Source organism: Fistularia commersonii, chromosome 11 (assembly GCF_037954325.1).
Source record: "Fistularia commersonii isolate RoL2024-O1a breed Wild chromosome 11, RoL_Fcom_v1.0, whole genome shotgun sequence".
NCBI classification, from domain to species: domain Eukaryota; kingdom Metazoa; phylum Chordata; class Actinopteri; order Syngnathiformes; family Fistulariidae; genus Fistularia; species Fistularia commersonii.
In genome coordinates this window covers 13,332,821-13,349,841 of record NC_141294.1, presented here as the reverse complement: position 1 = coordinate 13,349,841, position 17,021 = coordinate 13,332,821, and the positions used below count along the sequence as shown (strand labels likewise).

The 17,021-nt window shown below is 50.4% G+C and overlaps 2 protein-coding genes and 1 long non-coding RNA gene across 3 annotated transcripts; 1 reads left to right on the top strand and 2 right to left on the bottom strand.

Annotated features, from left to right (window-relative positions):
• Window positions 1-1,894: 1,894 nt before the first annotated feature.
• On the bottom strand, window positions 1,895-6,823 carry LOC147229544 (uncharacterized). Its single transcript, XR_015106797.1, has 3 exons — window positions 6,694-6,823; window positions 5,974-6,082; window positions 1,895-2,405 (listed from the first exon to the last, which is right to left on the bottom strand). It is a non-coding gene; the product is annotated as an uncharacterized LOC147229544 (long non-coding RNA).
• A 33-nt stretch (window positions 6,824-6,856) lies between these two features.
• gsdmeb (gasdermin Eb) lies at window positions 6,857-9,712 on the top strand. Its single transcript, XM_086155042.1, has 9 exons — window positions 6,857-7,185; window positions 7,289-7,481; window positions 7,563-7,737; window positions 8,167-8,287; window positions 8,363-8,473; window positions 8,679-8,806; window positions 8,875-9,028; window positions 9,238-9,311; window positions 9,375-9,712. Exons 1-9 carry the CDS (start codon window positions 6,981-6,983, stop codon window positions 9,606-9,608), a joined length of 1,395 nt encoding a protein of 464 aa, XP_086011168.1. The 5' UTR covers window positions 6,857-6,980; the 3' UTR covers window positions 9,609-9,712.
• Window positions 9,713-9,886: 174 nt separating this feature from the next.
• Window positions 9,887-16,755, bottom strand: pals2a (protein associated with LIN7 2, MAGUK p55 family member a). The gene is made up of 14 exons (XM_086155041.1): window positions 16,354-16,755; window positions 15,338-15,408; window positions 14,842-14,948; window positions 14,313-14,431; window positions 13,330-13,482; window positions 13,008-13,157; window positions 12,694-12,921; window positions 12,212-12,343; window positions 11,977-12,079; window positions 11,833-11,907; window positions 11,596-11,757; window positions 11,305-11,507; window positions 10,788-10,916; window positions 9,887-10,718 (listed from the first exon to the last, which is right to left on the bottom strand). Exons 3-14 carry the CDS (start codon window positions 14,870-14,872, stop codon window positions 10,542-10,544), a joined length of 1,662 nt encoding a protein of 553 aa, XP_086011167.1. The 5' UTR covers window positions 14,873-14,948; window positions 15,338-15,408; window positions 16,354-16,755; the 3' UTR covers window positions 9,887-10,541.
• Window positions 16,756-17,021: the final 266 nt, after the last annotated feature.

The window sequence follows — 17,021 nt, the reverse complement described above, 5'->3', positions numbered from 1 at the left end:
TTTTGATTAGGTCACATATGTGCTATATGTAACATATGCTATATATGACACATATGTCAAATATAACACATATGACAATTTTGACACATAGGACACAAATGCCCATACGTCACACTTGACACTTAGGACCCAGATGTGACACATAACATATTGTCACATATGACACATATATGATGTAGGTTTCATATGACACATATGTCATATAAGACACATGTGACACATATGTCACATAAAACATATGTCACACATGTGACATATGAAACCTATGTCACATATATTACATATGTCAATTATGCCACACACAACACTCATGTAACATGTGACACATATATCAAATATTTCACATATAACACATATTTCACATATGACATATTTAACATGTCACATATGACACATATTTAACATTCGTCACATATGACACTTATTTCACATGTCACATGACACATATGACACATAAGTCACACATGACATATTGTCACATGTATCACATATGTCAAATATGACACAGATGTCATATACTACACATATTGCACGTATGTCACTTATGACATATCACATATCTTACACTTACACATATCACATATGACCTATATATCATATGTCACACATGACACATAAGTCAAATATGTAACACATGACACATATGTCACATAAGTGATGTATGACACATATTTCCTATATGACACATATTACATGTATGTCACATATGACATTTATCACATATTAAACATATGTCACTTATGACACACATGTCACATATGACCTATATGTCATATGTCACATGACATATGACACAAGTGTCAAATATGTAACACCTGACACATATGTCATGACACGTTTTACACATATGTCACATCAGACACATATATCACTTATGACAGATATGTCACATATGACAATATTTGACATATATGACATATGTGTCATATGTAATGTATGTGTATTATATGTCACATATGTGTCAAGTGTCTTATGAAATGTCATATTTCACTAATGTGTCATAATCTGACATGTATTATGTTTCATAGGTGACCTATGTGTCATATGGGTCATATGTTACATATTTGTCTTAAGTCACATATGCGACCTTTGTGTCATTTGTGACATATGTGAAATATTTGATATATGTGTCACATGTTACATAGGTTTCATGTGTCATATGAAACCTACATCATATATGTGTCATATGTGACAATATGTAATGTGTCACATCTGGGTCCTATGTGTCAAGTATGACATATGGGCATTTGTATCCTATTTGTCAAAATTGTCACATGTGTCATATTGACATATATGTCATATGTGACAGAAGTGTCATATGTGGCAAATGTTACATATAGGACATAGGTGACTTAATTAAAAATGTGACATATGTATCATATTTGATAAATGTCTCATAAGTGTGTCATATATGTCATATGGGAAATATTTGACATATGTGAAATAAGTGTCATATGAGAGAAATGTTAAATGTGTCATATGCAACATGTTAAATTTGTCATATGTGAAATATGACACATGTGTGACATATATCTTATGTGACATACATGTCATATTTCACGTTTGTGTCATATGAGTAATATGTTTCATAAGTCACTTATGTGAAATTTGTGTCATATTTGAAACATTTATCATAAGTCGCAAAGGTGTCATGAGTCACATGTGACATATTTGCCATATATGTCCTATGTGTCAAAAGTGTCATATGTGTCACATCTGACATGTATAATTATGTGTCATCAGTGACATATATGTCATATGGGACGTGTCATATGTCAGATGTGTCATATATGTCTTACATATGTGTCACATGTGACATGTTTATTATGTGTCACATGTTACACTCGTGTTATCTGTGACAAATGTGTAATATGTGTCATATGGGACATATGTATTATGTGTGTCATATGTGAAATGTTAGACTTATATATCGTGTTAAAATGACTGTCTGCTGTGACATAATTGACACACGTCATAGTGACAAACGTGTCATGTCACATGTGTTGCATGTCTTATATGACATATATGGCATATTTTACATTTGTTTCATATGAGTATATTTCATGTGTGATATTTGTGTCATATGTGACATGTCATCTGTGAAAAATGTAAAATATGTGTCATGTGACATATGTTTTATATGTAACTCATGTGTCATGTGTCATATACGATTAGATAAGACAAGATAAGATAAGATAACAAACTTTATTGATCCCCACAGATGAATTTCATTTATGACAGTAGCTCAAAAGTTGTAAGATCAAAAAAAAAGGAAAATAAATATTGTTTTTTAGCCAAGCAAACACCCGGACCACAGTGAAATTGTGTTTAATGAGCAATAGGTGTTGTTGGCCATAGTCACGCCACACAAGCCTGCAACACCAAAAAAGGCTGCCTCTCGATTGCTGGAAAAAAAAACACAAGTCATTGCAGCCCAAACCACACCCGCAAAGCTCCCAGCAACCCCAAAATCACACAGAAAACATCCATCAACACAAACCTTAACATTTGTGGCTCACGGCAATATGAATGTAAATACAAATAGAAAGGCAGAAAACAGAAGATAGCAAGACATCCATGAATAAATAGAGAACAGATAAATAGAGAGTAGACAACAAAAACAATAACAGCAACATCAGTGATAACATTGGACAACATCAAGGAACAGAGAAGATGAAAAACACACAACCAGAACTAAAAAAACAATATAAATAGAGGGACAAAAATAGGTGAAATAAAAGAACAAAAAGGGCAGTATGTGTGCGGGCTGGGACACACAGGGATGATAGAAAAATGTGTCATAAGTGAAAGATGTGTCTTATTTGGCAAATGTGTTATATGTGACATATGTGCCATATGGGACTTATGTGACATATGTGTCATATGTGTCATATGCCAAAAGTTTCATATTCTATATGTGTCATATTTGAAAAATGTGTCATAAGTGACCTTTGTGTCATATCTTACATGTGTGTAATATGTCATATGTGGCATATTTGAAAAATGTGTCATGAGTGACATTAGTGTGATGCATGTTTCATATGCGGCATACGTGTCATATGTGTCATATGTGACTTATGTGACATAGGTGTAACAAGTGACATGTGTCATATGTAACATATTTTTCATTTGACATATCTGTCAATATCATATCTGACATATGTGACTTATCTGACATATGTCATAAGTAAAATATGTGTCATATGTGACATATGTGTCATATGTTACCCATGTTTCATATGTGTCATTTGTGTCATATGTGACCTATGTGACATATGTCATAAGTGTAATGTGTATCATATTTGATATATGTGTCATATGTGTAATATGTTATATTTGTCATATTTGAAAAATGTGTCATTTGAGACTATATTTTCTGTGTGACATATGTACCATGTGTCATATATTACACAGGTCTTTTATGAAATATTCCACACATATGTAATGTGACATACATGTCTTATGTGACATATGTTTAATATATAGCATGTGTGTCATATGTCCCATATGTGATTTATGTGTCATATGTGTCTTATATGATATGCGACATATGTGACCTACGTGTTTTGTTTGCAATATGTGTCATATGTGACATAAATCTCTTATGTGATGTATGTTTCATGTGTGGTGTATGTGACATGTGTCATAATTGAAATATGTGTCATATTTAAAAATGTGTGATAAGTGTCATGTGAAATATTTGATAAATGTGTCATATGTTACGAGTGTCATAAGTGACACAATGGACATATATGTCATTTATGGCTTAAATGACTTATGTGTGGTAAATGACATATGTGTCATATTTGACATAAGTGTCATATTTCACACGTGTCATATCTGAAATATCTACCATATGTCACATACGTGTCATATGTGAAATATGTGTCATATTTAACATAGGTTTCACATGTGTAATATTTAAAAATGTGTCATAAGTGACATATTTGTCATATGTAACATAGGTTTCATATATGACATGTGTTAAATGTGTCATATGTGTTTAATGTGTCATATGTCACATATGTCACATATGTGTCATATGTGACTTATATGACATCTGTGTAATAATTGACATATGTGTCATAAGTGACCTAAGTGTCATGTTTGACATAAGTGTCACATGTATCATATTTGAAAATTGTGTCATTGCTGACATGTGTCATATGTGATATACTTGTATTTTGTCACTCATGACACAATTTTCAAATATGACGCATATGACATAGGTGTCCTATGTAATGTATGTTACATCCCTAACCCTAACCCATATGTGAGTCATATGTGACATATGTGTCATTTGACATATGTTTCATATGTATCATAAGTATCCTATATGATTTATGTTTCATATATGTCATATCTGTCAAATGTCACATATATGCCATATGTCACATGTGTCATATTTGAAAAATGTGTCATAGGTGACATATTTGTCATATGTTACACATTTTTTCCAAATTTGGCATATGTGTTACATGTGTCATATTTCGCAAATGTGTCATATGTGTAATTACTGTCAATTCTGACATATGTGGCCTATGTGATTTATTTTCATTTGTGTCATACCTATCATATGTGACATATGTGCCATATGTCACATATGTATAATATGTCATATGTGTCACATTTAAAGATGTGTCTTGATTGACATAAGTGTCCTATGTGATGCAGGTTTCATATGTGTCATATGTCACTCATGTGACATAGTAGTCAAAAGTGACATCTGATATATTTAACATATGTCACATTTGACATATCTGTCAAATGTGGAGTGTGTGACGTGTTTAAATATGTGTCATAAGTGTCATATGTGACCTATTTGATATATGTGTCACACGTTACGAGTGTCATATGTGACCCAATGGACCCAATGTTTCCTATGTGACTTATATGACATATTTGTAATAAGTGACATTTGTGTCATAAGTGTCATATGTGACATTTCTGCCATATGTCACATATGGTTGTATGTGAAATATGTTCCATATGTCACATAATTGTCATTTGTCAAATATGTGTCATATTTGACATAAGTGTCACATGTCACATGTCACATGTATCAAAGTGTCATAAGGGACACATTTGTTATGTTTGCAATATGTGTCATATGTGACATAAGTGTCTTATGTGACGTCTGTTTCATATGTGATATATGCGACATGTGTCATAAGTGACGTATGTGTCATTTTTGAAAAATGTGTCATAAGTGTCATTTGTGCAATATTTGTCACAACATGTGTCATAGGTTACGACTGTCATATGTGACATAAATGACATGTTTCATACGTAATATATGTGACATATGTGTAATATGTGACATAGGTGTCATATGTCACATGTTTGACATATGTCACACATGTGTCATATTTGACATTTGTGTCAAATGAGTAATTTGTGTCATATGTCACTGATGTGAAATTTGTGTCATATTTGAAAATTTATCATAAGTGGCAAAGGTGTCATATGAGTTATATGTGACATACATGTCATGTGTGACATATTTGATACATTTGATGTCATGTGACTTATATGACATATGTGTAATAAGGGACATAAGTGTCCTATGTAAATTAAGTTTCATATGTGTCATATCTGTCATATGTGCCATATGTGACATATGTGTCAAATTTTCCCATTTGAAAAAAATGTGTTGTATGTCATAAATGTGCCATGACATATTTTGTCATACATCACATATGTGACAACTTTGTCATATGTTACATTTGTGTCATATATGACATAACTTGTGCGAAATATGTGTCATAAGTGAAATATATGTCTTATTTGACATGTGTGTTATATGAATCATTTGTGAAAAGTGTGTCTTATGTAACATACATGATATATGTGTCAAGGTTCATATGTTTCAAACGTGTCATATGTGTCATATGTTTCCTATATGTCATCTATCACATCCGTCACATGTGATATTTGTCACACGAGTCATATGTGACAAATGTGACAACTTACCCCAAAATGAATGTCGTCCCAAACCGCCACTCGAGCCCATCGCAGGCTCTGGGTCGTCACCCTGCGGCGCCGGAGCTGATGAGGCTCTGTGATCCCCCGATGTGGCTCCCTGTGTTTTTGAAAATAATTCATGAGGATTCAACTAAAATGCATTTTACAGTTTGTTCATTTTTAAATTAAATTTTAAATTTAAAGAATCTGGTCACATCTAAATAATATGTGATAAAACAGTACACGCCGGTTGAAGGATGACACACGCAGAGCGAGGACGCCATTTCTGGTTTGCTGCTGGTGGATCATTTAAGACATTTAGTGTTTTGCTTTAAAGTAACCTTAAACGTCTATTTTTGCAAAAGACGTTTCAAAATGTTTTGTTGTATGCAGAAATGTAATTTTTAGTTAAAATTTAGTTTTAGTTAGTTTTCTCTGTAATTGATCATTGATTTTAAAAAAGGCAACACATTTTGTGTTGGGTTTTAACACGGCATTAAACTATTTTTTTTTCCTTTATGCTATGTTTATACTTAGCATGAAGGCAAAAAAACAGGGTTACATGCTGTGTTAATTTGTTTTAAATTTCCAAAGGGTTGTGTTCTTTCGGCCCGAAATGGCTCTTGGAGGGCCAAAGGTCGCCGACCCCTGAGCTCGGCGCACCTCGGAGTCAGCTTGAAACGGAACACTGACCGAAGCATGACATCTGAAAGACCACATTTATAATACCTGAAAGAGGCTTGTTTAGAAGAATATCGAATGTATATCTTCTACTTCGGCTGGTGAAGAATGGTGAACCTGACCGTGAGGACCTTCAGGTTCGGTCCACCGTTCGCTGCGCCCCCTGGTGGACAAGATCGGGAATCTGTGTGCGCTCGTCGCGCTCACCGGCTCGTCCCAGCGGGGCGGGGTCAGACGGGCGATCACCTGACCTGCGGGGAGCCTCAGCGCGGGCAAAGAAGCGCCCCGGCCGTTAGCCTCCCGAGCTAGCTCCGCGCCGCGGCTCGTCGCCCAGGATGTTCGCCGCGGCCACCCGGAGGCTGGTGTCGGAGGTGGACGACGGGGGTTCGCTGCTGGCCGCCCGCAGCCCGGACGACAGCGCGCCGCTGCTGGCGGTGGTGCTCCGGCGGCGGGGCCGCTGGTTCTGGCAGAAAGCCCGAGTTCTGCGCACCGACCTCGGCCTCAACGACCTGCTGGCGGGGGCGCCGCCCATCCGCCCCGGTAAGCCCGCCGGAGCCGGAGCCGGAGCCGGGGTCGGGGTCTGAGCCGGGGTCTGAACCGGAGCCGGGGTTTGGGTCGGAGCCCTCACGCTGTTTCTCCGCAGTTGTCATGGAGACGGACTTCATCGGGTACGACGGGTCGTACGTGGGCAGCGTGCGGGGGGACGCCGGCGCCTCCGTCCCCCGCACCGGGGCGAGCCTGCGGGGCGAGAAGGGAAGCAGGCTGCGCTCCTCGTTCGGGAGCCTGAAGAAGCAGGAGCTGGAGGTCCAGAAGCTGCTCGCAGACTCCCGGGGCAGGTGGGTCGGCCGTGTGGACGCGCATGCGCAGAGAGAGGGCTCCTCGCTGAGTGTGTGCGCCCTCTGGACCTCCACCTGCAGGGTCCTGGACATGAACCACCGTCTGATCCAGCAGACCGGGGTCCGCGGCAGGAAGGCCCTGGCCGTGGTGAAGGAGCGGATCGTGACCCGGGAGCCGTGCTGGGTGGTGGAGGAGGTCCGGCTGGACGGCCGGTGCGGAGCGACCTTCGACCTCTGCGGGACCAGGAACCCCAAGGTGGTGCTGAGGAACACCCGCTGGTCTTGAAGTCACCACGTGACCTTTAACACCAAGACTGCCTGTAGTCCAGAATCGCCCTCCCTGGAGTCCAAACTCCTGGACGCTTCTGGTGTCCAGGGGTCTGAGGGACATCTTTGCTGGTTCTCTTCAGAGACAGGGATGTCTGCTCCTTCAGACCTTTGACTTCTGGTGCTGCTCCTTCAGACCTTTGACTTCTGGTGCTGCTCCTTCAGATCTTTGACTTCTGGTGCTGCTCCTTCAGATCTTTGACTTCTGGTGCTGCTCCTCCAGATCTTTGACTTCTGGTGCTGCTCCTCCACCCTGAGAGCTTCCAATCTTGCTCCTCCACTCCAGCGATGATCTTCAACCAGACTTGCTTTAGCTTCAGAAGGAACTCCGTTTCTGACGCGTCTGATCTTCTGTCAGTTTTCGCTGAAGGAGAACGGGAGCCTGAGCAGTGACACCAACGTCACCATGGAGATCCCCGCCAACACCGCCCTGGCCTACGCCCTCCTGGAGCTGGAGGTCAAGCACGACGGTCGCTATGGTAACGAGCCCTTTCATTCACCAGTGAGGCGCTGCGGTGGTTTCTCCTTTCTCTGAAGATCTGTCTCCTCCTTAGAGTTCTGTCTGACCGAGGACTCCGCCGGGGGCTTCGAGGTCGACGGCCCTCTGAAGAGAGGACTCCCGGGGGCCTCTGGAGAAACATCTGGAGACCACCATCTCTCAGAAGGTAGGGAGAATGTCTAGGAGGTCCCAGGTCTCGGCGGCGGACCATCTGCCCCTTCTTATCAGCCTGATGCAACGACCATCTGCGAGCGTGTCCTCCGACCTGCTCTGAGGAGCTTCTCCATAAAGCTTCTCCCGATGTCAATGAAAACTGTTCAGAAGGTGAGTCAGAAGTGAAGGCTCTCCTCGTCTTCTCCTCTGGCCTGCAGAGCTGGACCTCCTGGCCGAACACTTCCAGCTGCTGTCGGCGCTCCCGGGTCCCTCGGCCTCCTCCCTGCTGCAGCGGCTCCTCTGCATCATGGAGGAGCCTTCAGCCCTCGACGCTCTCCAGGAGGAGGTGAGCAGGGCCGAGCGAAACCACGGGAACGACCCGCGAGCTCTTCTGACCCGTGTCTTCTGCCTCAGCTGGACCAGATGTTCCTGGAGGACGGGCCCTCCGAGGTCTCTGCGCCGGAGCAGTGTGAAGAAGAGAAGGTGCGAGCTGTCCTGGATCTCCTGGAGGCGGCGGGCGTGGAGGGGCTCCTCGAAGCTCTCCACCTCCTCGTCAGCGCCCTGAGCGGTGAGGAGACCCTCCTCTTTGGCCGCCGGGAAAACGTCCGACCGTTCTTCTCCCTCGCTAACCGCCTCTGCGCCTGTTAGCTTCGCACAAGGAACTGAACCCGGATATGAGGAGCCTCCTCGATCAGGAGGCACTCTCACGTGCACAAGTCCCGTCTTCTCCTCCGGCCCATCGGACCTCCAACCTCTGACCTCCTGTTTTTCTTCCAGAGCTGAAGGACGAGGCGCTGGCGGCGCTGACGGCGTGCTGCAGCCCGGCGGGCCTGGAGCTCCTCCCCCAGCTGGTTGGTCCCGCCCGCCTCCGCACGTGATGTTTTAGAGCGAGGTGATGACTGTCGTCTCCTCAGGTGGAACGCCTGGCGGGCGGCGGGCGGCTGTCTGTGAGCGACGCCATGACGGGCCCGGCGGCGGCCGCGGCCCGGCGGCTGCTGGCCACTTGCGACGTGACGCTTGAGGAAGACCGGGACTCGCTGAGGACGGCGGCGGGCGCACGGCCCCTCGTCGCCTGCATCGCCATCAGAGGCCTCTGCTCGCTGGCGCGTCCAGAAGGTCCGGCTTCGCTCCACAGAGCCTCCTCATGAGAGCGTCGCCCCATCAGGGCGACCATCAGCCGTCACTGTGAAACCAAAACCTTTGAGATGTTCACATGATCAATAAACAGATCTCCTGAGGTCTTCGCAGAGAACATGGTCTCCTCGGTTTATTCCAGGGCTTCAGTGAAGGCACGGGAGAGCTTTGGAAGCACTTTCCTATGTAATAAACGTCCTGTTACAGAACCCCCAGAGGTCCTTCTCCTCTCTGGAGGTCCATCTCCTGCTGTCTGGAGATCCTCCCTGAGAGACCACCCACCCAAAGTGGATCTTTAGAAAACAGAAGTGATTTATTCCACATCTGAAAATACATCCTCTGAAATGTAAATTTCATGTATATATATGTGTGTATATACATATATATACACACACACACACACACACATATATATATATATATATATATATATATATACTTTTTTTTGAGAACTTCTGAAGGGGCTTCAGAAGATCTGGTCTCAGCCACACCAGACCAGGATGGCCAGCTGAGGAGCAGAACCCTGGGTCCGGAGCCTGGGCCCGGTCCAGTGCCAGCAGAACTGAGGTGATGTCTCTTGTGCTTGAGGGACATGAAGGGTGATCTCGACGGCGTTAGTCGTCTAACTTGGGATCGAGACGTCAGGACATGAGATGAGATGAAGGACGAGAGGAGGACACTGTAAACGACCGCCGAGGAGACGTCCTCTGACGGAGAGCCGCTGGCCAGGACCTCTGGTGCGAGATGAAGACCCTCCGTGGTCCAGCCGCCTCTCCGGGAGGTCTCGGACCACCGCTCCCAGGGTCAATAAATAAGAACTCCTCCTCCTCATCAGTTGCATAGCGTGCTAACGGGCGTCCGGAGATGCGGGTGGAGGCGAAGACCCAGATCCAGGCGGGGAGGCCGGAGGTCCCACCCCCGGTCCTCGGCAGCAGCTCGGACGTCCCTCAGTAGACCCAGCTGACCGGGACCCACTGCGGCTCCACGAACAGCCTCTCCACCACCTCCTGCAGCTTCTCGAAGGCCTTGTCCAGGTTGTCGTTGACGATGGTCAGGTCGAAGTAGTGGCTGTAGGCCCTCCGGATCCTGGCGCTCTCGTCCACCGTCTTCTTCAAGTCGTTCTCCTGACACACAGCGGCGTCCGGTCAGTGAACCAACACCTGCACCACCTCCGCCTCTCAACTTGGACTTACAGTGAGGAGCTTGGTGGTGAGCCCGGCGTCCACCACCGCCTTGTGCATGGCCCTCAGCGTGTCCAGCTCCGGAGCGGCGATGAAGACCACGAACGGCATGAACTCGGACGTCTTCAGCACCTTCAGCGCCTAGGGGAGGAAGAACCAGTCAAACACACATAGGAGGCGGAGGAGAGAAGGTTTTCTTCTGCGAGGTCTTCATCGCTCGACGAGAAGCCAGGCGCTAGCTTGTTGCCATGGAGACAGACTAACATGACTTCTTCCATCTTTTACGGTTTCTTTTGGAAAGCAACTCACCGGCCACTCTCCTGTATCTGTGTGTGTGTGTGTGTGTGCGTGTGTGTGTGTGACAGAGGCCCTGACATCATGCTCTCTTGAGTAATGAGGTCCTTCATCCAGGTGAGCTGTCCTCCTGCCAGGTGTGAGGACTCCCTGGGTGTGTGTTCCCTGCAGGAGAACACCTCCATGTCTTCTCAGGGGTGACCGGGAGGTGGACCTGGTCAGGTGTTGAGGTCACCTGTGGGTTGACGTCCAGGATGCAGGTGCGTCCGGCGTCCACCACCTCGTGGATGGAGTCTATCTTGGTGCCGTAGAGGTTTCCGTCGTATTCTCCGTGCTCCAGGTAGCGGCTGTCCTTGATGTCCTTCTCCATCTGCGTCCGCATCACGAAGCAGTAGTTCTGGCCGTCTCGCTCTTCTTCTCTGGGGCTCCTCGACGTGACTGGAGGGGAGAAGGGTTGGAGAGCGTCAGAGGACGGAGGCCCGGCGGCAGGTGGTCTCAGCAGGTCTCAGAAGACATGGCGTCTCACAGGGAACGGTGGTCCCGTATCTCAGGGGGTTCAGCAGGATCAGTCTGTTCTTCAGGCTCCGCCTCCCCACCCCCTGAGCTCCAATCAGGACCAGCGTCTTCCTCTGGAAGGGCGGCATCTTGGCCACCTCCTCGTAGATCTGCAGCTCATAGCGGTCGAACTCTGTCCGGGGACAAACGGGCGGTTGAGCGACGACTCGCCGCGCCGGCGCGCCGGCCGCACGCCATCAGAACACACCTGCGTTCTTGGCCGTGAGGTACATCATCTTCTTCTTCTTCTTCTTCTTCGCTGTTAGGTTCCCGCACAGCATCCCTGACACACCAGAGCAGCGTGAGAGGAGCCACAAGGACCCGGCGGACCTTCACCATCACCTCCACCGACCTTTCCTGGACTCGTCCCAGTCCTTCCTCACGAAAGCCTTCCTCTTCTCCTCCAGGAACTGGCTGGGGATCAGACCCGTCACCTCGCCGGTCACATGACGCGCCTGCAGGGACGTCAACAGCTCTGACGCCAGAGTGCGAGCGCATGCACACACACACACACACACACACACACACACCTCTGGAGGAGACCCCTCCCTGGAGGAGAGCCTCTCCAGGTGCACCTGCAGACTCACCTGCCACCAGTTGGGGTCCTCCTTGTTGAGGACATGGAGAACATCTCCCCTGGAGAAGGCCAGCCCCGCCTCCCTGCAGGGGATCAGGCTGTCTGCAGCCGGGTTGTAGTTGAAGTGGGGCTTCAGATACACCTGTGGGCAGAGGAGGGTCATTAGCTTCGCGCTCAGCGTCCTCCTCCTCCACGCTGACTGAGGAGAAGAGCCGAAGACCTACTGACAGCATCATCGGGTTGGAAACCAAACACTCGGATCAACAACACTTCGTCAATCATTTGTGATTGATGAGTGTGAGGACCTCCAGGAGCTCCTCGGCTGGCGGATGACCTCTTGAAGTCCAGAGGAGGAGGAGTGTCAGATGGTGTGTGTGGTCTTATTAATAGACCTTCCAGAGGCTCAGCTTTCAGATGCCTAGCATTCTGGGATCATCTCACTCTCACCCCCACCTCACACACACACACACACACACACACACCCGTCCTCACCTGGGGGGGCTCTGGGGTGTCCCTGTAGCTGGGCACCACCCTGAGCGTGATGCTGCCGCTGCAGTCCCTCAGGATCTCCTGAAGCTGCTGAGGATCTGCGCCCACCTGCCGGCCGTTCACCTCCCGGATGACGTCCCCGGCGTGCAGCATGCCCTGCCGGTGGATGGAGCTGTCGTGCAGGATCCTCGCGATCACCATCTCCCCCCGCTCCACCCGGAAGGTCACCCCCTACGGCGGCACGGCCGCAGGAGCTCAGCGTGCTGCGCGAGGACCTCCAGGAGAGGCTCCTCAGAACGTCGGAGACGTGAACTCACCAGGGCTTCTCCGGCCTTCTTTCGGATGCCGATCATCCGCACGGCGTCGGCCGGCAGCAGAGGGCTGCTCGGCGGAGCGCCGCCGCCCACCGGGGCGCCGGGGATCTCGTAGCTCTTGGAGGCCACCTTGTCATGAGCCTCCATCAGGGACTGGGAGGAGAAGAAACACATAGAGGTGAAGACCGGAGGCTCCACGATCTCCACAAGAAGAAGACCGGACTGGAAGGAGTGATGGAATGAGGGAGAAGACGGGAGAGACATCTTCTCCGGGTGTGGGAACCGTGTTCTCGCCGTGTTCTTCACCCGCAAACTGCCGACCCACCTTGAAGTGAGGCTCCCGGAGGATCCTGGACAGCTCGGCAGCAGCCGCGTTCTTCTCCTGCAGACCGCTGAGGGAGTCCAGGATCTCTGAGACCAGCTCTACGTTGTTGTCCCTCACTGCGCGTAACTCCACCTCCTCCAGACGCTCGTGGGCCTGCGCGCGCACACACACACACACACACACACACACACACACACACACACACACACACACACACACACACACACACACACACACACACACGGTCACACCTGAGACACCAGGCTGTCCTCCTCAGTCCCACCTGAGACACGTCTGGACATGGTTCCTGCTCGTTGACTGAGAAGAATGTCAGTCTCAGACCCGGAGGTGAACCTCCAGCTGACCTCGGGCTGCATGGACGAGAGCAGCCGTCATGGTGTCACATGAGGAGAGCGGCTAAGGTTGCACGTTCCAAGTAGGTGAGGGAGGCGAAGGTTAAATATTTGCCCACGTTCTTGTAGGTTCTGAGCAGACCCTCAGACCCTCTAAGATCACAGCATCTGCTGAGACGGAGCACATCGGTGATTCGGGTTGGCTGGTTGGCCGTGGAGGCGGCTCAGGAACGGAGGAGCCTCGCCTCCTGCTGGTGGAACTCGACCACCATCTGACACGGCGGCCGCCTCTGCGTCCAATCGCTGAGCGGGTCAGAGACCTGCGGCTCGGGACGGACTTCAGGAAAGCGCATGCAGCGTCCGGGAGAAAACCTGGCGGCAGCCGGCCGACCGAGACCCCGGGGTTGAACCGACAACCTGGACCTGCACCAGGGTTGGAGACTGAACGTCACAGAAGATGTTTGGGTGCGAAAAGGTTGGTTTCACCGGAGCTTAAGAGACGCTGTCTGCAGGAAAGGTACAGCTTTCAGGGGAGCCACCTCCCCCCACCTGTGTGTGTGTATGTGTGTGTGTGTGTGTGTGTGTGTGTGTGTGTGTGTGTGTGTGTTCGTTCATGCCTGTATGCATTACCTTGGCGAGGGAGCGGACGATGGGACTCTCCATGATGCCTCTGAGGAAGATGAGGTCGATGTCTTTGGCTCCTGTGCCGGACGGCAGGTCCTTCAGGTTGTCCAGGACCTGCTGCATGGCTGCAGACGAGCACATCCCGTCAGACGCCCTGAAAACTGGCTTTCAGAGATGCAGAGAGCGCGAGCACGCAGGCACACCGGGGAACAATGTCTGCTTAGAACCAGGCCAGGAGAACAAACGGCCCTGCCGATGAGCGGAGCCATTCACAGAGAACAAAACTCATCTCCTCCTCCTCCTCCTCCTCCTCCTCCACAGCAGCAGCAGGTCACCCAGCCATTGTTCTGCTCACAGACCCGCCTTGTGGCCCGAGAGCCGGGCGCCACCAGAGCTCCGGCACGAGTGTCCGAGGCCCCGAGGAGCCTCAAACACGCAGGGGATTTTGAGGGACAAGCGGACCGCTCGTCCCTCAAGAGCCGGATGATTGGCGGGGGGCGCCGCTCGCCTCACATCATCACCTGGGACGTCTTACCTGAGCCAGACTTTGCGTTGGCCACCGTCATGGCGTCCGTCCTTCAGGCTCCTGACGGACGAAACCAGGAGAAGCGGCCCGAAGCCGAGCGGGACCGGAGCCGGGGGCTGGGGAGAGGACGGACACGGCCGGGGTCAGCGAACGCCCCGCTGGGATCCCCACGTAGTGATCCACATCTACCCGGACACTCATCCTGACGTGCTGGTGGACCACAGGCAGAAGACAGGAAGCTTCTGTCTCTGCTGCGCCGCTGAGCACGGCGGCACGCACAGAGGACAAAGGAGGCCATTCAACAGAGGACTACACACACTCACCACACACACACACTCACGCACAGAGAGGCCTGGGAACTTACTGTGTTAACAATCAGAAAGTGTGTGAGCCCCCTCCCGCCCTCCCCGGCCCCCCAGCAGCGGCCTGGACGCACCGACACCCGGAACCCCAGAACCCCAGAAGACACCGACGACCCCGGGGCTCCGGACGGCCGAGGACTCACCGCTCAGATCGGCCGAGCAGCTGACCTCCGACACGGAGCGTCAGTGTCTCCACTCATCTGGGACCTCTGGGCTGGAAACAGAAGCAGGGGTGTGTTTCTCTTATGATTCACATGAAGGCCCTCCTGGAGGTGCAGGCAGCAGAGCAGGATGGATGGACTTCTACAGCTTTCTCAGTGACCCTCTGGAACCGTCATGTCACTTTAATGAGGAGAACATCTTCTGGGTGGAGGGGAGGTGTGTGTGTGTGTGTGTGTGTGTGTGTGTGTGTCCGCCTCATATCCCGTCAGTTTTTGTCTTGTTTGTGTGGAGAGACCGCGAACAGCAGACCTCCGGTAAAAAGTGTGTGTGTGTGTGTGTTTAGCTGACCGGAAGTCGCGGCTGACGGGGCGGAAGTGTCGGATCATCCGGACGGAAGTGTGTTTGTGTCGCGCGGCGCGCGCGGAGGAGCGCGGAAGGACACGGCGCCCCACACGCGCGCGCACGTGGCGGTTACGTTTCGCGGTGGGGCGGCACACGTGCGGGCGCTGCTATCCGGGGCTAGCTCGCCAGCTAGCTAGCTAACTAGCGTCGGCGGCCGTCCGGACGACACACACCCGTGAAACATGTCGAAATAAAGCTGAGTGTGACGCCGGGGTGTGTGTCAGGTCGAGGCCGCCTGTCGTCCGATGAACGCGGCACCTTTTGGCCGCGCAGGTATGTTAGCGCTGCTCCTGGCTGTTAGCAGACACTCGCGTGCGCTAGCACATGCTAACGGCCATTTGCCCGCACAGGCTACACGCTAACGGCGGCCGAAAGTCCCGCGGCCGGTGAGCCGGGCGGCGTCTCCCGAAGCCGACCGGGAGCGCCTTCTCGTCGGGAGACAACCGGCGAGTTGCCGGCGGTCCCCTCGGAACTACGCGAGCGAGGCTAGCGGCTAACACGGCTCGCTCTCGGCGTGTTAGCTAGGCTAGCAGTTAGCTTTGCTAGCGGAGCGGGCGGAACCGGTCCGGACCGCCGGCGGGAGCAGTAACGTTACCGAACGTTCGCGGCGCGGTCCAGTCGCCCGTCCATGCTCCTCCGCCGTCCCGGGTTCCACTTGTCCGCCGCCTCGCTGCGCGGCGCCGTCTCCCCAGCGGGCGTCCAGTCCGCGCGTCTCTGCGCCCCTCCCGCTGTCCCCGTCCTCTCGGCTCAGCCGGCGCCGCGGGAGGCTCGTCCTGGACAGCGGCTCTCACGGGACGGCCGCCGCCGCCGCCCGCACCGGAACCGGCTCAGACGGGTACCGGAGGCGGGAGACGCGTCAGCCTGCGGGGTGCCGCGGAATGAACCCTCCCCCACACCCCGGGGTACCGGAGCAGTGTACGTGCGTGCGCGCGGAAGCGCACACCTGCGGCCAGGTGAGGTGACCTGGACGGCGGCGCGCACACGCACGCTCCTCCCTGTGTGCGCGGAGCGGCGACGGGCCGGTCGAGGTCGGAGACGGTCACCTGACGGGATTAGACGGCTAATCTGGGCTCGGCGGGCGACAGAAGCAGGAGTCCGCGCAGCAGTGCTTTATTCCCTTTATTGAAGCGCCTCCAAACAGCAGCAGCAGCACACAGACCACATGCTTTGATTCCTCCTCCTCAAACATCTCCCCCACGCCGTGCTCGCCACTAGATGGCGGAGGCAGATGGTGACCCGGCGCCGGAGACGTCGGAGACTCGG